This window comes from Engystomops pustulosus, chromosome 9, assembly GCF_040894005.1.
Source record: "Engystomops pustulosus chromosome 9, aEngPut4.maternal, whole genome shotgun sequence".
In the NCBI taxonomy this organism is placed as follows: Eukaryota; Metazoa; Chordata; class Amphibia; order Anura; family Leptodactylidae; genus Engystomops; species Engystomops pustulosus.
This window is the reverse complement of record NC_092419.1, coordinates 5,726,787-5,748,678: the sequence shown is the minus strand read 5'-3', so window position 1 is coordinate 5,748,678 and position 21,892 is coordinate 5,726,787. Positions and strand designations below refer to the sequence as shown.

Sequence of the window (21,892 nt, the reverse complement as noted above, 5' to 3'; positions counted from 1 at the left end):
GTCGCATTTTTAAACGCATCCAAAACGAAAGTGGGAGGGGGTTTGGCCAAAACGCATAGGCGTTTGCAATGAAACGCATGCGTTTCAGACAGACAACCCCCTCCCACTTGCGTTTTGGATGCGCTTAAACGCGACATAAACGGCACGTGGGAAGGCGCCCTTTGGAAGGCGTCAAAAACGAATCAAAAAACGTGACGCAACGCATCGTGTGAATGCGCCTTAAAAATATTTAGGTGAGGCCCAATTATCTGTATAATTACAACCAACAATAACCTCACCACATCACACTATGAGCCACATTACATACGCAATAAATTCACCTCACATTCCCTCATAACAAGTTATCAGCGGCCGGGACTGTGCCCTCATCAAAGATGGCGGCCGGAGCTTTTCCTGGGATTTTTTTTCTTCTCTTGATATTTTTTTTTTTTTTTACTCTCCGGGCGGATGTAGGCGGATGTTCTTGGCCTCCATTCTCTGAAGCGCCGCAACTTCGTGACGAGGGAGACATGAGACGGGGCAGCAGCGGGGTGAGCGGGGCCTGACTCTGGGAGGTAAGCGGCTCAGGAGGCTTGGTTTGCGGCCTAGTCGTGCGCTGGGGCACGGCGAGGGAGGCCGAGGCCTATAGAGGGGAGGATGGGGATCTGTACACGGAGGCCTAGTGGTGATACACTGAGGCCAGTCTCCACACGCCGGCCTACTATCTAGTGCTGACTACTAGTAAACAAGCCGAGGAGCAGCTACGTAGTAGTAATGGAGGCCTGTCCTCCCCGTATACACACTGCAGCCTGTACACACCTCCGTATATTACATACAACACATGACACCCACGAATAGAACCCATAATCGGCCGATCATTGGGAAATCTATCGTCTATTGCATAAGATCAATGCATTGTTATTACACCTGGATTATATTTGCTTCTCTGTTTTTGTATTTATTTTATTACATCTGGGTAAATGTGAGACAATTATGTAATATATTGATAAATCTTCTGTTATCTTATATAAGGTGCGCACTGTATATACTCTCCAGCCCCATAAACTACTCTATATATTCATATATATGTGATCTGGATGAAAATCGCACGTATGTGACCTTTATCGCCAATGACCGGGGCCAACGCAGCAGAAACCGTCCGATATTGTGGTTTAGTCGCCGTTGTCCTGCAATGGGGATACAGCGTCTGACTTTTGCATTACACAGGATGATTGTAATTCTCCGTCTCTAACCTATTCGCATAAGATTTGTATCCGTTCCATTAATGGCCACCTGTCAGGTCCTTTTGGTGTCCCAAATCGACCTGAATATCACAGTTTTGTGACCTCAATTTAAAAAAAAAAAAACAATTATTTGTACTTGCCTCGACGTAGGACAGATGAGGGTCTGGGAAGTGAAGTTGGGACAGTATTTGCGCCATTCCTACGGCACGTACGTGGTAAAGCTGGGGTGTTCTTCGACGGCTTTTACTAGATGCAACGCGCAGTCATCGGGAGCTCCAGGCACAGGTAAGTATAAGTGTTGTAATGCGAGCGTGTAGTGGGACACTAAGGGTCCATAATAATTATTTATATAGCACATACTGATTACCCAGTGCTGCACAGAACTTGCCAAATCAGTCCCTGTCCCCATGGGGCTCACACTCTAATCCTCCTACCAGTATGTTTTGGAGTGTGGGAGGAAACTGGAGGACCCAGAGGAAACCCACGCAAACACAGAGAGAACATACAAGTAACCTTTGGCAGTGAGAACAAGCCAAGAAAAAAACCAAATACAAGAAAAGGGTCCGTCCCAGACTCCAAACGCGTTTCGGTTTCTACACCGATAAGAAGAATAGAAAGGCCTTTTCCTGCTGCCTCCTGTGGTGTGCGCCTAATCCCAACCGCTACCCAAATGGAATACATGTAGTCCAAAAAAAAAAAGGTTTCTAAACTTTATTGATCTATTTATTTTTAAACTGTTATGGGGGCGGTAAGTGCAGCAGAATATCCGCTGTGGAATACGGACCCTAATGTGGGACCGCGCATGCGCAGCAAGCTGCAAGGTTCTGAAGTCCAGAGTGTATTCACTTTGTACTGTGGGTCAATTTTTGGGGCTGAAACACACAGACGTGCTCTAATACAGATGGGTACCAGGTACCAAACAGTGCCAAGGGTATGAGTCCAAGCATCATGGTGAAATGATGCAAGGAATCCCTGCCGAACGACACCAAACTGCTGTGTTTCCAGTCCAGTGATGATGTCCCACAGGGATGCAGGGACTCCTTGCCTTTTATATCATCACACACAGAGTTCTATCCTGGAATATTGTTAAAGGGGTTTTCTGAGATTTAAGAAAAATTTTGTTGGCCAGGGAGGGGCTGCAGAAAAATATAAACTGGTACCTACCTCCTCCCGCGGTGCCGCCGTGTCGTCCCTCTGTCTGTTTACAGGGGCACAAAATCTCTGCTCCGAGATCTGGGCACATCTACCCGACCACCGTCCCAGCGCTGTACCAGGCAGTTTTGACCGTACAATGCTGCAGACAGTATTGGCTGTCAGTCCTGCAGATCTGTTGTAGCTGACGAGCTTTTATTTATTAGGACAGGAGATAAAAGCCACATGTACAGGGAGGAACAGGGCGACCAAATTGTTTCAGCTTGACCTAACCAGCCCTAATAATAATCATACATTCGTGTGCAGGACTGTGAAAAATACATTTATATTCCAGCATTGTAGCTGGACTTGGGAGCAAAAGGGTCAGCTGTAGTGTGAGATCTCCCAGCACGGCTTGTCCCCTCTTCTCTCTGGCTGCATTATCAGGCTTCTGGTAGGGTGGTACAGCAGAGGGGAGGGGATGTGGAGCAGTCGGCTTCCAGAGGATAAAGGACACAAGTGTGAGGTCACTCCCCCAGCGATCCAAGTCCAGCTACATTCCTAGAATATCAATATATCTTATTACACAGATCTCAGAGGACCTGCATAGCTCTGTCTGCAGCTTTGTATGGTCAGAAATTCTGGGGGAGACTCGGGGGGTCACTCCACACTCTTGTGCAGTTGACCTTAACTAAAGCTGTTGCTGAATCAGCCGCACAACCTTTCTCATTATTGGCCCCAGCGCGGCTCCTCCCATCACTGGTGGCCTCTGTGTTGCTATACAAAGGCTTAGTGATGTCACATCTACAATCCAGCCTGAGGCTACTAACACAATGTCCCAGCTGAGCCTGTGTATACCAACATGTCACAGGTCAGGTGGTGGTCCCATCTCTGGAGAGACCCCTGTCCAAGGCGAGGTGGTCTTACTTAGTCATAGTCTGGTATATGTTAAATGAAGATGTTTGGGGGGAGGTCACAACTCTATTTATTAACCTTACCACCAATTTTTATTGTATGATTATAAAAAATCTGTGTGTGTGTATATATATATGTATACTGTATTTTTCGGACTATAAGAAGCACCTCAGGTTTAGGCAACTAGGAAAAGTAAAAATACATTTGACACCAACTAAGAATTCCCTGCTTGTCACACACAAGCAAAGCACATACTGCTCTGCTACATCCATGCGCTGGTACATCCACTTGCGCCCACACTGCTCTGCTACTTCCATTCACTCACTGGTGCGCACGTGCTGCTCTGCTCCATCCATCCATTCACTTACTGGTGCGTACACGCTGCTCTGCTCCATCCATTCACTTACTGGTGCGCACACGCTGCTTTGCTCCATCCATCCATTCACTTACTGGTGCGCACGTGCTGCTTTGCTCCATCCATTCACTCACTGGTGCGCGCATGCTGCTCTGCTCCATCCATTCACTCACTGGTGCGCGCATGCTGCTCTGCTCCATCCATTCACTCACTGGTGCGCGCATGCTGCTCTGCTCCATCCATTCACTCACTGGTGCGCGCATGCTGCTCTGCTCCATCCATTCACTCACTGGTGCGCACACGCTGCTCTGCTCGCTCCATCCATTCACTCACTGGTGCGCACACGCTGCTCTGCTCGCTCCATCCATTCACTCACTGGTGCGCACACGCTGCTCTGCTCGCTCCATCCATTCACTCACTGGTGCGCACACGCTGCTCTGCTCGCTCCATCCATTCACTCACTGGTGCGCACACGCTGCTCTGCTCGCTCCATCCATTCACTCACTGGTGCGCACACGCTGCTCTGCTCGCTCCATCCATTCACTCACTGGTGCGCACACGCTGCTCTGCTCCATCCATCCATCCATTCACTCGCTCACCTTTACCTCTTCTTTTCGGTCTCCATCCACTGCTTTAAGGATCTTGCAGTGATCAGTCAGATGCTTCTGACATCTCTATAGTTCCTGCAATAATACATTGGGACAGCCAGGAGAGAGGGATAGTCCGTGTTCAGGAGGGTCTGGAAGTGCTGGATCCTCCTGAACTGTAAGATGCAGGCACTTTGTAAAAAGATTTTCTTTCTTCGAAAGTGCGTCTTACTGTAATTTTCGTACTAATCTTATTTATCCTTGCAGTCCTGTCTAGTATTCTGTTTGTTTTGGGATCTATAGCACCGGTTTGGGGTTTAGGATCTGTAGCACCTAGAATCAGTGGTGCCATTTTAAAGCTTAGATTCTCAGCATTAAAACAGGAAAAGTGATTGCGTATAAACGATTGTTCCTGTGTTATGTCTGTGAGTGTGGATTGTTCTTTATAAACCTCATTCTCTATACTATGCGTCGGTATTATTGCCTCATAACTGATACATACAAGATGGTATATACGGGGGTAATAGGGATCATACAATACACCTACATTAGGGCTGTCTAATGATAATTGTTGTGCGTTGTTTGTTGCGGGGGGGGGGGGGGTTGTTTACGTTGTGTATTGTTGCGGGGGGGTGTTTACGTTGTGTATTGTTGCAGGCGGGGGTCGTTTACGTTGTGTATTGTTGCGGGCGGGGGTCGTTTACGTTGTGTATTGTTGCGGGCGGGGGTCGTTTACGTTGTGTATTGTTGCGGGCGGGGGTCGTTTACGTTGTGTATTGTTGCGGGCGGGGGTCGTTTACGTTGTGTATTGTTGCGGGCGGGGGTCGTTTACGTTGTGTATTGTTGCGGGCGGGGGTCGTTTACGTTGTGTATTGTTGCGGGCGGGGGTCGTTTACGTTGTGTATTGTTGCGGGCGGGGGTCGTTTACGTTGTGTATTGTTGCGGGCGGGGGTCGTTTACGTTGTGTATTGTTGCGGGCGGGGGTCGTTTACGTTGTGTATTGTTGCGGGCGGGGGTCGTTTACGTTGTGTATTGTTGCGGGCGGGGGTCGTTTACGTTGTGTATTGTTGCGGGCGGGGGGTCGTGTTTACGTTGTGTATTGTTGCGGGCGGGGGGTCGTGTTTACGTTGTGTATTGTTGCGGGCGGGGGGTCGTGTTTACGTTGTGTATTGTTGCGGGCGGGGGGGGTCGTTTGCGTTGTGTATTGTTGCGGGCGGGGGGGTCGTTTGCGTTGTGTATTGTTGCGGGCGGGGGGGGGGGGGCTTGGGCGCTTTCATCTACTTCCTCTCTGGTGTCTGCAGTAAACAACCTGCCGCACATTGACATTGTGATAATTCTCCTGACGTCCTGGAGGTGCCTGCACAGGGAGCACCCGGGGGGGCGGATACCAGGGTGTTTACAACCAACAAAGCGTCTGTTTACACGGCGATGCGAGGTTTACAGAGTAATGGATTGGTGGGTCCGGGCACATTACTAATATGTAGGTGTCCTAATTCTAAAGGGGCATCTCATCTATTCCCTACACATAACGATGGCTCCCTGCACACGATGGGGAAGTGCAAAGATTATTTTCGTGGCTTTGCTGTAAATTGGATCTCAAAACTCTAAGATACAAGTGTGCACAGAAATGCCAAAGCAGGGGCACTTACTCATAGATCCAGGCACCATGTGGTCATCTTCTCTGTGTTTTTTTACCCATTCCCTCTTTATTTAAAAAAAAAATTTACTCCTGGGGTGTGTTACCAGAGCCCCTCCGTGTTGCAGCTTCACAGCCCGTTACACTGCCTCCTCTCCCACTCCCTGCACCAGGCAGAGGAATGTGGGAAGTGCAGAGGCAGTAAGGGGAGACATTGGACAGCCTCTCTCCTTCCTTCTAAAATCAACTTTTAAAATTATGCTAATGAACCTTATATTAGAAGGAAGACAACGCTCTGAGTCTGTGTCCCTGGATTTTGATGGTAGATTTCCTTTAACGTGTACAGTATTCTCTTCTTTTCGGGTGGGGGAAGGAGTAAAAATTCATCTTATTGCTGCAGAATCCACCGGAATATCTGCGGCTTTCCCTCCTGATCCCCTGCCATCAGATGTGTCCTCCGCGGCCTGGATACATCCTCATCCATAGTGGATAGTGCTATTCCTATCACCTGCTATACCTTGTACCATGAGCCGGTGATGGAGATGCTGTGACGTGCGCCAATGGTTTGGAATTTAGCTTTGTGCCCTTAAAGGGAACCTTTCAGCAGAAATTAAAAACCTAAACAACCAGTATGTCGCCAGCAGCCGAACGCCTTCCAGATTATTGGTTTCGTTCATAATCCAGTGTGGTGGCAGCATCCAGAAAATGCACTTTTGAAGTGAGATGTAAATTAGTTGTATAAAGTCAAGAAGGCGGAGATTTTATAACTGAAGTCAAGCTCTCTCTTCCTTTGCTTCTTATCAGTGGTCGTGCATCCGGAGTCATCACTAACCGGATCTCCTGAAGTCCAATGCATGATGTCAGAGGAGGAGGAGGCGACGTTCAGACTTTCCTGTTAAAAGCTCCGCCTCCTTGACTCCTTCAACCAGTTTACACCTCACTTCACAGTTGATTTTGTGAATGATTGCACCGCACATCGTTAAACGGCGTAACACCTTCTAGTTTTATTTCAAGGTCCATTGAAAGCAACAAAAACTAGGCGGTTTTCCGCTGTTTGATAATACACAGGCGGTGGTGTATTAGGCCAGTTGCTGCTGACCGGTTCCCTCCCCTCAGTCTGGCGCGGTGTCACGTGACGCGCTAATAGCCAGCGGTTTGTTTGCACTTGTTATATTTTTTTTTCCCTTGTGTAAACAGAGTGGTTAGAGTAATGGCTGGTGCCCCATCTGTCTCCCCTCCGCTGCGCTCCATGCCAGGGTGCGGAGATAAGCGGCATCAGGTGAGCCCTGGCCGAGGTGTTTACCCTCCCGTGTCCTCGCAGCTTCCTCCCCTCTCCCTGATTTCGGTCTTTGTGCTGATAGAAGTTTCCAGAGAGATAAGTATTTGCGTATTATTTATGCAGCTCACAAAACAAACATTCTGCAATCTGCTTCATGTGGGTGCCCCCGGCGCTGGTACCGGACAGGGGGGGGGGGACGGATCGCTCTGGTTCTGCTTTTTCTGCCTCGTTTGTGTTTTTGCATACGGGGTGTGACCTCTGCTCCATTCATAGAACGCACTTTGTTTACTAGGATTTCCCTAAAGGATAAAGGGGAAGGCTGCGGCCTCCTTTCCTGGTGCTCGGATGCTCTGGAAGAATACGTTGCGGTTCAGTTCACTTAGACTAAGTTTTGGTCCCCAAAAATTGACCCAAGATTGAAATGGTGACTAAGGCTCAGTTCACACCTGTATCAGGCGCTCTGTACTCTTCTTTGGCTAAAAACAATGGAAGCCTCTGTGATAGAGGCCAGAAAGGACTTTAGAGAGGACCTGTCACCCAAATTTTCGGCACTAGGAGCTTCTTACTAAAGTATCTCCTAGTGCTCGAACAAGCACCGCAGTGCTAGTGATGGCTTTACCGGAAATAATGCTATCTAACACTGTGGCGGGGTGCAGTGTAATCATCGGACCGCTTAGTAAGCAGCTCCTAGTGCCTAAAATTTGGGTGACGGGTCCTCTTTAATGGGTCCATTGGGCTTTTATGGAATCTTTTAACAGACTTCTAATGGAGCCGTGAGTACAGATGTGAGGGTGACCCAAGGGCTTGTACCCATCTATATTCAGGGAATGATGCAAGGATCCGATCTGTCAATGATGCTGTGAATCGTCTGTATTGTGACTGCTCAGGAGTTTCTCTTGTGAGAGGGTTTTATTTTCCCCTCCTATTTTTTTTTTTTTGGGCACAGCTGAGTCACTTTTTCCGACGGGGGGATTTCCAGCAAATAATTAATGTGGATGGAAATATTTTCCTTGGAATGATAAAAAATCCCGGCCGCATGACATAATGAGATGCAAGTATCTGCAGGACTCGGCAACGACGTCACGTCCCTATGTAATATTATGCGAGGGCATCAATGGCCCTATAAGACAATACTATTTTTTTTTTCTCCCGTAAACAGGCTGTTGCGATGTCTTCCTACATCTCCATTAGGACATTGTATGGTCGTCATCCTTTGCATGCCAACAATACAATTTATTGGTTGATCTAGTGCCTTAAAGGGGATGTCCACTGAAAGCAAATACTTGATTTTGTTTTTAATGAAAAATTATAGAATTTTCCAATATACTTTCTGTATCAATTCCTTGGTTCTTTAGGTCTCTGCTTGCTGTCATTGAACAGGAAGCTTTGTTGCTTACTTCATGTGTATAAACACCAGTTCCTGGTCATGTGATGTCCCACAGGTGCACGGCTCGTACCTGTGTGACATCACATGACTAGGGATATAACGAGCCATGCACGTGTGACATCACATGACCAGGGATATAACGAGCCGCGCACCTGTGACATCACATGACCAGGGATATAACGAGCCATGCACCTGTGTGACATCACATGACCAGGGATATAACGAGCCGTGCACCTGTGTGACATCACATGACCAGGGATATAACGAGCCGTGCACCTGTGTGACATCACATGACCAGGGATATAACGAGCAGTGCACCTGTGTGACATCACATGACCAGGGATATAACGAGCCGTGCACCTGTGTGATATCACATGACCAGGGATATAACGAGCCGTGCACCTGTGTGACATCACATGACCAGGGATATAACGAGCCGTGCACCTGTGTGACATCACATGACCAGGGATATAACGAGCCGTGCACCTGTGTGACATCACATGACCAGGGATATAACGAGCCGTGCACCTGTGTGACATCACATGACCGGGGATATAACGAGCCGTGCATCTGTGTGACATCACATGACCGGGGATATAACGAGCCGTGCACCTGTGTGACATCACATGACCGGGGATATAACGAGCCGTGCACCTGTGTGACATCACATGACCAGGGATATATATTGAGCCGCGCACCTGTGTGACATCACATGACCAGCCACCGGCTTTTATTCAGAAGACGTAAACAATGAAGCTTCCTATAGAATGACAGCAAGCAGAGGTCTAGGTATATTGGCCGCTGGGCCCTTGTTTACCTCCTGATCTGCCGCGGACAGAGAGCGGGCGAATGTCCTATCCCAGGGAAATACTAATAAACAGCTCGAGTACAGATAAGAAGCCTCGGGGACCTGCAAAGAGGGGGGAAAGCTCCAAAACATGAAAGTCCCTCTGCAGCTAATAACAATCTATAGTCTCTGATCTCCCGGGCCCCTCCGCAGCGTCGGGTCATGTGACTCTTCTGATTACACTTATTTTTGTAATTTTTTTTATGTAATCCTATAGACTGTTTCCATGCGCAGGTTTTCTGGTGTTACTGCACAGCAAGCAGAGCTGGAGTGTAAATCACAGGGGGCAGATGTAGTCAGGGCACTAGACGGGAGAACTGGCTCCATGCAATGACCAGGATGGGGCTGTATCTAATTCTCTTCCTTTGTTTCCTCCACAGAACCAGCACCTTCTCTGACCCGTTACTTCTCTGAGAGCTGATTGATCACGTCTGGGCCTCGGGCTTTCCATCACCATGAATGAAGTAATGGTGGTTAAGGAAGGCTGGCTGCAGAAAAGAGGTAATATAATGCTGTAGTATAACGTGTTGGCGTACGAGAGGAGAACCAGAGATCTGGGTCGCCCCTGTATTTTGTTGAGGGTGCATTTCTTCTGGATAGGGGAGGTCTGTGGGCTTCATGGCTTACTGACCTGTGCATGACCTCTTCTCCCACATGGTCTATTACGGGACTACAACTCCCAATATGCATACTGGCTTGGCTGACCTGTAGGTGTGGATAACAATAACACGGATTACACAGCGCTGCACAAGGCATGTCAAATTGTGAGCCCCATGGGGACAGGGACCAATCTAAACAACCTACCAGCGTGTGAGTGTGGGAGGAAACTGGAGTACCCGGAGGAAACCGACACAAACACGGAGAGAACATACAAACTCTTTGCAGCCGTTGAACTGGGTGGGATTTGAGCCCAGGACCCCAGTGCTGCAAGGCAGAAGTGCTAACCACTCAGCCACCGTGCCGCCCTATGCAGCATGCTGGGAGTTGTAGTTTCACAAAAGCGATGTGCATACAGGGTTTCTCCAGACATGGCGAGCTAAGTCTTACCTTGCTGATTGGTAGGGGTCCATTGCAGAGAGCAGGTGAGACGGCTGATCTAGTCATGTCTATGGCGATGATGAGGATTCTCTCGGTCACCGCCATGATGATGAGCGGAGCAGCCAGCGCATGTGTGACTAGCTGATCCAGGCATCCGGAGCGCAGCAGGGGTACAGCGGTGAGACCCCAACAATCAGCAAGTTAGGTCCTATTCACAGGGTCAGGGAGAACCCAACAATGACACCTCTCCTGACCTACTACCCAGTAATAACAATTTTATAGCGCCATCATAATCTGTAGCGCTTTACAAATCATAGGGGACATATATACATATATATATTATTAGCTTACAAACAGTCCTATGGAGCTATAGGAGTGAGGACCCCATTGCACCTATTGAGTTGTGTTTGGTAGAAGGCAGCCTCTGGCATTGGGCAGACAATTGTCTCAGCACATTTATTATTGAATGCTGAGGCTGCAGGTAACGCTAGTCACCAGATTGTCCTGATAGCAGGAGGACACGGCGCCCCGTGACCGTACACAAGACGTTTAGGTGTCGCTGGTTTCCAAATTCAGCTCAAAGACTTCGAATCTGTAAAACTGCAAGTAATTTCTGGTTTTGCGCCATTTTCATTGACGTCCCATTATTTCCGTGCAAACACATTTCCCCCATCCCTGCGCTGTACCGTGTGCTGTGTATTGGTTACTCCATGTAACTGTATACTGCCCCGGTTGTTGTATAATGTTACTTATCTTATGTCTGCTCAAGTGGCATCTTATTGTGTAGTGTGAAACCTGTAGATAAATGGGATCGCGTTAGCCGGTGACAAGAATGGGGGGTCCTGCGTCCCCCATTAGAATGCAGCCGTGGTTCAGATTGAGGTTTCCCTTTTCATACTTTAGAAGTCGCCTTGAGCTGGTCAAGCACTTGTACTTGTATCTATGACACTGCCAGAGACAAGTCTGATTAGTGGGGGGTAAGACTGCTGGGACCCCCACTGATTATGACTTCAGGGGTCCTGTTATCCTGAATGATTGAAGCAACAGGTAAAGCCTGCGCCTACAGCACCATTCATTCTCTATGGGAGCGCTGGGGTGGTGACATGCGCTGGGGTGGTGACATGCGCTGCTCAGCTACCCCCAGCATAGTGAGTGAGGGGCTGCAGCTCACATATGAAGAGAAACCAGACCCCTGGGGAATGATTGGGGTCTCGCTGCTCAGTCTTCTACTATCAGGATGTTATCCTTCCCTTATCCCATGCATATGGGGTAACATTCAACCTGCAATGTAGGAGAACTGCCCATACACGAGATACCCCAGTGCTTGGGGGTATTGTGGTTTTTGGACCCCCGTCGATCACAACTTAGGTGACAAATTTCAGCTCCTTTAAATAAAGCATGATTTGCATTATAGGAATGTGCAGACGCTTGGTACGGGTCTACATTTAGGCTAATTATTGTCCTGTCCGCTTATTATTCCGGGCACATCTAGGCCGCGCATGCTTCATTTCCCAGGCTCGGCTAAGCCTCCATTACCAATGTCATTAAATAAAACGGGAGCCCCCCAGAATGGCGGAGCTGTCCTTGTCTTTTTTGTGCGGCGCTTGAATGGGCGATCGCTCTCTAGAGCTTGTGCCCCGGGGCTTCCTGTGATTTTCGTATAACCCCGCCTGACCTTTCTGCATTCCTAAAATACCAGAGGCCGAATCCTAATAAAAAGCACACCTCTGCCTAGTGAGGCCCCAGGTTTCCCCCCTCCGTCACACAGAGGTAGCGATATCACCATGTGCTCTGATCATGTAATCTGTGTGTAATCTGCCATATCCGTGGCTGGCTGTCAGCGTGGCATCTATCACCTGGCATCCTGCAGATAATTCCTGCCTGTCAGTAGGCCGCTGATTTAGTAGCATGGTGAGGGGTTATACAGGGTCATAGCCCCCCTCTCCATGAGCCAGGGGCTCCCTGCAATCCTGGCGGGCATTGCACTCTATAGCCCACAATGCCAGTATAGCAGGTGCCCAAATGACTTCTGGATACACATATACAGAATATTGTGTATATATAGTTTATTATAGGATATCTATTATTATATACATTTTGCCAGTTTTCCTCTCTAGAGACTCTCAGCTGGAGAGGGGAGACGAGCTGCTTAATGTGAGGATGAGGGGGTAACAATCTGATCGGTGAGAACAGGACCCCCAGCAATCCGAAGAGTGGGGATCCTATACTCGAGTGGCAGATGATCGTGCGTCACGTCGCTCCATTTGCTCCTATAGAAGTGTTGTAAATTGCCTAGCATAGTGCTCGTGTATCTCCGGGGCTCCCGTTCACTGTCCATGGACATGGGTGGCACAGACTGAATCAGTCATCAATTTCTTATTTGCTGCAATTTTTTTGGAAGTCTCTGCTTTACCAATTGCGACAGGCCTGGTGATGTTATCAGCCTGCAGCCGCCTCTTGTACCACCCGGGGGCCGCTGTCACTTCCTCAGTGATCCTGTGTCTCTGCCGGTAAACAATAATAAAGTGTCAGCGCATCACAATACGACTGCTCAGGACGCTGAATCAAAAAAATAAATAAAATAGATATTCCAGTTGGGCGTGTCCTCACACTGCTGTGCTCTGGGGTCTCTGGATTATAGCGGTTGTCTGGGATTCATGCAGTAGTGGTGACGGCTGTGGCCGTGCACAGGCCAGTAGTTGCTCTGCAGAGGGCAGTGAAGGAGTTAACTGCAGAGAGCACAGCAGTGTGAGGACACATACTCCAGGGCCAATGCCTTACAACACCTCGCCATTACGTTTGCAGCGCGGTTGCTCGGTGATAATATTCGGGAGCAGCGTGGGGGGTGCGAACGGCGGCTCAGACGCAGGATTGGGCTTAAAGGGATGAGGGCGTCTGCTGCGCAGAAGTCGTGTGCCAAGTCCCTGCCTGACGCGCAGCGGGTAAAATTAGCTCCGATTAGAGGCTATTTCTGGAAGGTTGTGTAGAATTACCTCGAGCGACATTAACCCTTTCCCTACACGAGGCTTTACTCTACCTGGAGCACAACGTAAGGGGATAAATGCGCTGAAAATATGCGATCACTAAAAGGATCTAAAAAAAGAAACGTTGTAGCTGACGAGTAGATTGCGAGCAGCTGAAGTTGTTGTTACATCCTGGGACACTGTAACAGGCTGTATGGCTGCGGCGGCGCTCTGCATGGCTGCGGCGGCGCTCTGCAGTCCCGGTGGTGGGTCGGGTCTCCAAGGTCGGAGGTGTAGTCAGTGCAGTTGATCTTTGTCCTGTTTGTCAGACATTTGCCAGGATGTTGCTGTTTGTGTTGTGTAGTTGTTACTACTCAGTCTTTTACTATATATAGCGCGTGGAGTGACGCGCTGCGCTCCCTGCTCTGTATAGTATATTATGGCTTTCTGCCAATTCACATGTTTGTATTACAGAGCAGAGACGTATCTTGGTTATTTCTGGTTTTCAGCGGTTACCATCTGTCTTAAAGGGATACTAAGGAGTTGGAGTCATGTAGTGCGTTGAGGCCGACCCCATCTGCCTCCTCCACAACTGGGGGCGAGGTTATATAGAGGGGAGGGAGGGCAATGTAAACTTATCTGAGGGGGGAGGGGGAGCAGGTTTCAGCCTTAAAGCCTTAAATACAAGTGCCCAATAGTCAGTCCTATGCATTGCGGACCCTTAAAGGGGTTGTACAGAGTCAGCAGGTTATCCCCTATACATATGGTAGGGAATTACAAGCTGATTGCTGTTGGGACCCCCATCAATCATGAGAACGGACCCTCAGCCATCCCGATCATGTTGGTCATGCTCTCTGTAATGGGTCTTGTGTGTCCTGCAGCTCCATTGTATAGCATCAGCGCTCGCCTATCTCCGACCGATCCCATTCACTAAAACTCCAGGAGATACCAGATCGCCGTGCTCTGCAATTTTCAACACTCCCATACTTCTGAAAGCTGCAGCAGCACGCTTGCTTCACCCATTAGTGAGAACAGGACCCCCATTCTCTGTATGGTGGGGGTCCCAGCAGTCAGATAAGCTTGGTTCACCCCTTTTAATGTGTCATGTTCCCCTGCTGCTCCATCGGGGGAAGCTGTATACGGACAGGTGAGCAATGGCAGGTCTATGCAGGGCCCCCACTAATCACCTGTATATCACATGGGGGAGTGATCTTCTGTATATTAGTCAGGAGCAGTGGAAAACGAGAACAAAAGTGTCTTCTCCTGAGATAATTTCCTGTGATTATGGTTTGTACCTTCCTTGGTGATAACTAATGGCTTCTCCTTCTGTAGGTGAATACATAAAGACCTGGAGACCCAGGTATTTCCTTCTGAAAAGTGATGGCTCCTTTATCGGCTACAAGGAGAAGCCGGATTCCTCAGAACATAGCATGGCCCTGCCCCCGCTCAACAACTTCTCTGTAGGAGGTAAGTCCCGATGGTCATTGATAGTCCAGGCCTATGAGTACACCTGCTGGATAGATCATGTCTCTCTTCACAGAATGTCAGCTTATGAAGACCGAGCGGCCCCGGCCCAACACCTTTGTCATCCGTTGTCTCCAGTGGACTACAGTTATCGAGCGAACTTTTCATGTGGACACCCCTGAAGAAAGGTACAATGTCCAACACTACTGACCTATTACTATATGTTACATTAAGAGGCCGTGGACTACATATATCATAATGCCTTGCACTGCGATCATTCTGAGCAGGTATAAAGGGGGGTGGGGGAGATTAAATTTGTTTAATCACTGGTCAATCCATCCATGTGGACACCCCTGAAGAAAGGTACAATGTCGTTTAAAATTACACACGTTTTCACTAGGAGGCTGTGAACTACAGATCCCATAATGCCTTGCACTGTCATTCATTTTAATGTGTAATGGCAAGTGATTAAAACCTTTTGATCCTACAAAGTGAATATATTAAATAACTTATTTTTACCGATCAATAGTAACACACATGATCTTATTAATGTGTTGCATCGTATAATATCCTGATCACATTCCCTGTCGTGTAGGGAGGAATGGATGAGAGCGATCCAAACCGTAGCCAACAGCTTGAAAAACCAGGAGAACGATGAAGAGGAGGAACCAATGGACATCAAGTGCGGTTCTCCTAGCGACACCCCAAGCACGGATGAGATGGACATGGCCATTTCCAAGGGACGTCCCAAAGTAGTAAGTCCAGTCACATGGTGCACGTGGGGGTCTACGGTGTCGTGCTTTGACCCCCCGGTAATTGTGATCAATCCCTGTTATGCGATATCTGATAACTTGCATCCGACATACTTTTCCGGCCGTGTAAGGTAAAAACCCAACTATTATCGTCTTCTCTTCACTTCTCATTCTCTTCTCTCCAGACAATGAATGACTTTGACTATCTGAAACTGCTGGGTAAAGGAACATTCGGAAAAGTGATCCTGGTTCGAGAAAAGGCATCAGGTCTCTACTACGCCATGAAGATTTTACGAAAAGATGTCATAATAGCAAAGGTTAGTGTTTGTATAAGCAATATCCTTATGGGAAATGTACCAGTCTTATCATCAAGGGCTTCACCCATTCTCACTAATGGGTGACGTGGTCTGAGATGAGCTTGGATATTTCAGTCTTTCCCATAACAATGATTGGAGCGGCAGGGCCTGCGAGTGGGACCCTGTTCTGCAGATTGCCACGGTGGGGGTCCTACCAATCAGATCATCAATTGGCTCGTTCTCCCCCATCCCGGGGATAGGGAATACCAGCTAAGCTTGGGAGCACCCCTTTAACTTGCCTGATCTTTTGTACACCTGGGTGATGAGCTCCGGCCAGAGCCTACACTCTAGTCCCAGTTGAATACACATGCATGCTCAGCACAGCCGAGTGTTCATGTGTGGGGGGGTTTAGGGTGGCAGAAAGCACATTTGGCTGCAGCTAATTTTAAAGTTCTCGTGTGATTTCAGGATGAGGTGGCTCACACGGTTACGGAGAGCAGAGTCCTGCAGAACACAAGGCATCCATTTTTAACGGTGCGTATCCTCCACTAAGGTTGCGTTCACATCATTCGGAGGCTGCATTAGGAATCTGTTGTAGATTCTGTGTAAGATCCCGGGTGATGTCATTCTGCTTTCCATGTGATCCCTGGTATCTGTCATTTTAAGCATCTGGGGCCAATCATGGAGCAGTACAATGAAATAAGGCGGCACAGATGTGGACCGGGCCTTATATTCATCCTATAATCCTACATTCTGATGAGAATCCTTGGTGTTTTGCAAACTTTCTTCTATTTGTTCCACTAGGCTTTGAAATATGCGTTCCAGACGAGCGACCGGCTCTGCTTCGTTATGGAGTATGCTAACGGGGGAGAGGTAAGATGGGGACAGCAGCTCAAAGGCAATGTCTGAAAGGCTAAGTTCTGATGATCTTGCACTGTGTGGTCGGTGACGTGTGGGTTACATCTAGTCCACAGAAGGTTAATCTATGGCAGACTCTGTGCCACGAGGATGTGTGTATCATTCAGCTGTCTGGGTTGATCAGTCAGTAAGATGGTTCAAAGCAAATGTTCCTCCGTTCTGTGTGGCGTCAATGAGTCCGGTATTCGTCTATCTCCACAGCTGTTCTTTCACCTGTCACGGGAACGTGTCTTCACGGAAGACAGAGCGCGGTTTTATGGTGCAGAGATTGTGTCAGCCCTGGAATATCTCCACTCCAGGAATGTAGTGTACAGGGATATAAAGGTAAGGTCAGTAGTGGATTATTATATGGGTGGTTTGGGCGGTAGCCGGAGCCCATGGCCAGCCAGACCACCCATTACATTTTTGACTGCGAAGAACCTTCACCCAAGAAATCCTCACACATCTGTACTGCTTTCAATACACATGTACACAAGCTATTTCAGGACCTTTGAAAGTCATTCCAAGGTCCTGAAACCACAGATTAAAGCAGGCAGAAGGGACGCATCCTCCGTTCTCAAAGAAGCCGATTCTATTACCATATGTAGGAAGTGATTCCAGACTTGTGTTGGCTATAATATTCATACACACCAGGGCCTGGGGCAGTCCTAATCCACCCCTGGGCAAGGTGAACGCTGTACAAGACGTACAATCTTCATTATGATCCAGCTCATTAACAGCATCAAATTCCATTAGAATGTCAAAGGGCTTCAGTCCAAGTCACGGGAGAAGGGGGGCCACCACCTTGTCCCCTTAACCATGGTAAGGCTCTGGTATAGGTACATAGGGGTGCAATATGAGATGAATCTGAGGCTAGTCTGTGCATAGAAAAGTATGGTGCTATCCTGTCCTATACGTTAATAAAAGGGGATACCACTAGAACAAGACCAAAAAGAAGCTATGCTGTTCTATCACTTGACTCCAGACACGTCACATAAACTCTAAACCTAGAACTTGGAGGAATTGTGCCACCAAAGCAAGTTCTGACCTGTCTGCAGGATAACTAATAACTGAGAATAACAAATGGTTTTCTTAAAGGGGTTTTCTGGCACATAAGGTTACCGGACCTTATCCCTTATTAGAACAATCAGAAATTTCTTTAACAAATTTGCAGTCATTCAAACATTTCTTATCTATCCCATAGCTGGAAAATCTCATGCTGGACAAAGATGGCCACGTCAAGATTACAGATTTTGGACTTTGCAAAGAGGGGATCACTGATGGAGCTACAATGAGGACTTTTTGTGGCACCCCAGAATACTTGGCTCCAGAGGTAAGTGTTCTGCCTTGTGTCCTGCATATTCTGTAATACACATCACGCACCAGATACAAAACCTCCCTACAATGAACAATGATGCTGATTTTTGTGTCCTACATCAAGGTGCTGGAAGACAATGATTATGGCCGAGCCGTGGACTGGTGGGGATTGGGAGTGGTGATGTATGAGATGATGTGCGGGAGGTTACCCTTCTACAATCAGGACCATGAAAGACTATTTGAGCTTATCCTAATGGAGGAAATCCGCTTTCCTCGTACCCTAAGTCCTGAAGCCAAGTCTCTTCTGAGTGGCCTCCTGAAGAAGGATCCCAAACAGAGGTAAGTTGTGGCCACATATTGTACAGCTACAGACCTGGTCAGGTGGGATACAGGTATCTTATGGCTTGGAAGAATAGACGGGGGACTAGAGTTTACCATTTCACAGCAGAAGTAAAACTTTTGTCTGTCTTGTGTCTTCAGACTCGGAGGTGGCCCCACCGATGCCCAAGAAGTAAAGGATCACCGCTTCTTTGCTTCTATCAATTGGCAAGATGTGAATCAGAGGAAGGTAAGTGAAGTGCACATTGTGTGGCCGGTCTCTGAAACTGGCTAAAGGGTTTCTAAAATGGGGGGATTCACTAGAAACCTGGCCACTAAGGTGGGGGGGAGAATCGGGGGGGGGGGGGGGGGGGGGCAAATGTTGATAATTATCATGACACAGGAAACGATTCTTGTTTGTGCTAAATATCCTCCTGATTGTTTCCGATCTCTTAGCTCACGCCACCCTTCAAGCCACAAGTCACCTCTGAAATCGACACCAGATATTTCGACGACGAATTTACAGCTCAGTCCATAACAGTAACACCTCCAGACAGATGTAAGTAACAAGTCCTGCAGCCACCTTTCCGAATATTAGGAAAGAAATGTCATGTTTTATCTCGAGCCGGTGACTGCAGCGGCTCAGGGCTCATATATTTGTATATGGACTGAATGAGGAGACGCAGTTGTAATCTCTATGTTCCAAGTCAGATCCTGCGTGATGAAACCTGATGGGGTCTTCACTATCCAGAAAACCCATCTATAAGACAACAATCAAATGCACATTGGCCTTGGGCGTCTGCGAATGTAAACTGTGTATAGTGTTAACACAATTGTTTGGGGTATTTTTCCTCCTTTCATCTGAATTCTGCAGCACCATCCCCCCCTCCCCCTCTTCTGTTTACACTATACATGTTGTTTTGCAAGCACGTCAAAGGGAAACTACAGGCTGCTGGAGGGGGTAAAATGCCACATTTACAAAAAAAAAATTATACTTGTACATACAAGAAACATGAGTCCCTGGACTACAGACCGTCCGTCCACTTTACGGGGCAGATGGGAGCATTGAGCCAACGCAGCTGGGAGTCCCTGCAGACTACTGTAATATACTGAAGGTCACTTGTAGACAACTGATGGTTTGAGTCTATATTTGGGGGACTGCTTGTGGAGCCAGACTGATCACAACCAGCAGAACCACAATGTACCCTATTTGTTTAGAAGACAAATTCTTCCTAAAAAGTATCTGCGTCTTCTAGTGCGAAAGTCGTAAGGATCCAGCACTGCCCGACCCTCCTGACTGCTCTCCTGGAGATCGGAGAGGAAGGGGGGGAGCGCTGACAATGCATTGCACCAGATCTCTGAGAGCAGAGCCTCTGCGCTCCTTTCATCTCCCTGCTGTCCCATTACAGCACCCGCAGTTTTCTCAGAAACTTCTTGCATCACTGCAAGGTCCTTAAACCCTGCGGCCAGGGATGGGGCCATAGAAGGAGCTGGGACTGGGTATGAAGAAGTGCTGTGTGAGTGGATGTATGTAGCAGAGTGGTGCGAGTGCGTGGATTTTTTTTGGATGAATTAATTTTGGGAACGTCAGACACCAGGAGTTGCACTTAGACCTGCAGCCGCTTTCTCGGATCATAGCTGCAGTAGATAATATCCCTTTCTGCCCTCATCTGTAATAATGTTTGTAACAGCGCGAGGACTGACGCCTGTGTTTCCCTTGCAGATGACAACCTGGATGCCTTAGAATCGGACCAGCGCGCTCACTTTCCCCAGTTCTCGTACTCGGCCAGCATTCGGGAGTAACGTTCCATAAGACCCCCTGACCGCGGGGAGAGAGATCCAGAGACTTTCTACTGAAAGAAATTGGAGATAATCCTGTCCCTTTATTAAAGGGGGGGCAGTAACTATATATTCACCGTCCCCGGATCCTAAATAAGAGACTTACTTTTTTTTTTTTTTCTCTTTCAAGATTTAATCAAAAAAAAAAAAATTTACAAAAAAGCAAAAAAAAAAAAAAACAGTTTGCTATACAATACGGACCGTCGTTGCGGGGGGATAATTTCTTCATATCTATATAATTGCCTTTAACTGCTGGGGCGTCACAGGAGTCTAAGCCATAATGAGACCCAGGAAGCCATCCCAGAATCCTTAGCAGCTACTGCCTCCTCCAGGGGGCCCCGCTCAGCCCCGGGCCCGGCCCTGCCCTCGTATAACTAACGGTACCAGGATGTCGTAGATGTGCTCCCCGCTCGTGCATGTTGTGGTAGGGAACATAGGCTGTAAAATGTCCAGACGGTTAAGTGGGTCTAATGGTGCTTATTATTTTTTTTTTTTTTTTTATCCAAGCCCCCTCCACCACCAACACCACCCCCCCACCCCCACCCCCACTTGGTCGGTACACGGAGCAAACTTTATTAATGTATCCAAGCGTTTCCCTTCACGAATTCATTATCACCCTCACCACATCCATGTGTCAGTCTGCAGACAACTTCATGGCCATACGGTGGCGCTCTAGTGCGCTGGCCTGATACTCTGCAATTAGGTGCACACACCGATATTTAAAGGTGCACACACCCTATCTGCTTCTCACAAGCATGTAAGTGGCTTTGCTTCAATAGTTGAATATATTTGGACAATTTCCCACCAGCCCAACCACCACCTTCTCCCCCCTTCCCTTTCGGGTCAGCAGCAATAATTGTGTTATATATATTTTTTTTTTTAATTTTGTGTATTAATATGTTTGTAGCCCTTTAAGACCGACGTTTCTTCTGTCGGCATGGTCACGGAGTGGCAGTTGATATATTGTATCCATGCGGTGGCAATCGAGCAAGCCGATTGGTGGAGAGCTTTGTCAGACATTCCCACCCTCTACAAATCGTAAAGGAATGTACCATTCACCCGGACAGGTGGGGGGGGGGGAGGGTCTGTTTACCATAACCAGAATATTCCTGCACAGATGGTGGTTTCTACACCGTAGCAGCCGTTTCAGGAGCAATAATGGATCTTAATTTAGTAGAAAATTGCTCTTAGGAAAGCGAAAGGGACGGTCCCAGGCAATACTTATTTAATTTAGCTTGTGAATGTACTTTTTTTGTGGGGGAGGGGGGAGTCATATCTTTGTAAGTTGCGCTTGTAGGTATATTTTCCAAAAAAAAATAAAGAAAATGAAGAATCCGGAGCGTTGTGGAGAGGTTCCTGGGACTGGCCCCTGTACACACCGTGCTGTATTTAATGAATGTCTCTTATCTCTGAAGTTTTTTTTTGTTTTTTTGTTTTTTTTTTTAGACATTTGAGATGAAAATACAATACTCATTACTGTCTTTTTTTCTGGATAAAAAAAAAAATATTTTAATAAATTGCGTGGGGTTTTTTTTTTTCTGTTAATTGACTAATTTTTTAGTTAAAGGGACTCTACGGGCCGAACTGACGGCGCAGGATGTCTTATGCAAATTGGGTGGAGCTTGACACAGGGATTTACAGTGTACGA

At 47.7% G+C, this 21,892-nt stretch overlaps 1 protein-coding gene and 1 long non-coding RNA gene across 3 annotated transcripts in view; one reads left to right on the top strand and one right to left on the bottom strand.

Moving 5' to 3' along the window:
* Positions 1 to 707, bottom strand: part of LOC140076634 (uncharacterized) — a 161,658-nt gene extending 160,951 nt beyond the window's left edge. Inside the window, exon 1 of the long non-coding RNA XR_011849630.1 lies at positions 321 to 707. This is a non-coding gene — a long non-coding RNA (uncharacterized lncRNA). The remainder of the gene's footprint in view (positions 1 to 320) is intronic.
* On the top strand, positions 423 to 20,397 carry AKT2 (AKT serine/threonine kinase 2). 2 transcript variants are annotated; one of them, XM_072123241.1, is made up of 14 exons: positions 423 to 554; positions 9,741 to 9,861; positions 14,694 to 14,828; positions 14,902 to 15,013; positions 15,421 to 15,580; positions 15,763 to 15,894; positions 16,342 to 16,407; positions 16,678 to 16,746; positions 16,993 to 17,115; positions 17,975 to 18,103; positions 18,212 to 18,426; positions 18,568 to 18,655; positions 18,862 to 18,964; positions 20,129 to 20,397. In XM_072123241.1, the coding sequence occupies exons 2-14, from the start codon at positions 9,816 to 9,818 to the stop codon at positions 20,206 to 20,208; spliced, it is 1,458 nt and encodes a 485-aa protein (XP_071979342.1). In that variant the 5' UTR covers positions 423 to 554; positions 9,741 to 9,815; the 3' UTR covers positions 20,209 to 20,397. The 2 variants fall into 2 exon arrangements, with proteins under 2 accessions (XP_071979342.1, XP_071979343.1); XM_072123242.1 differs by lacking the exons at positions 423 to 554; positions 9,741 to 9,861; positions 14,694 to 14,828; positions 14,902 to 15,013 and adding an exon at positions 15,170 to 15,188.
* Positions 20,398 to 21,892: the final 1,495 nt, after the last annotated feature.

Coding starts and splice junctions, on each gene's coding strand:
- AKT2 (XM_072123241.1), top strand. CDS start 9,816: ATGAATGAAGTAATGGTGGTTAAGGAAGGCTGGCTGCAGAAAAGAG. Junction 15,581..15,762: donor CCAAGGGACGTCCCAAAGTA/GTAAGTCCAGTC, acceptor TCTTCTCTCCAG/ACAATGAATGACTTTGACTA. Junction 16,747..16,992: donor AGTATGCTAACGGGGGAGAG/GTAAGATGGGGA, acceptor CTATCTCCACAG/CTGTTCTTTCACCTGTCACG.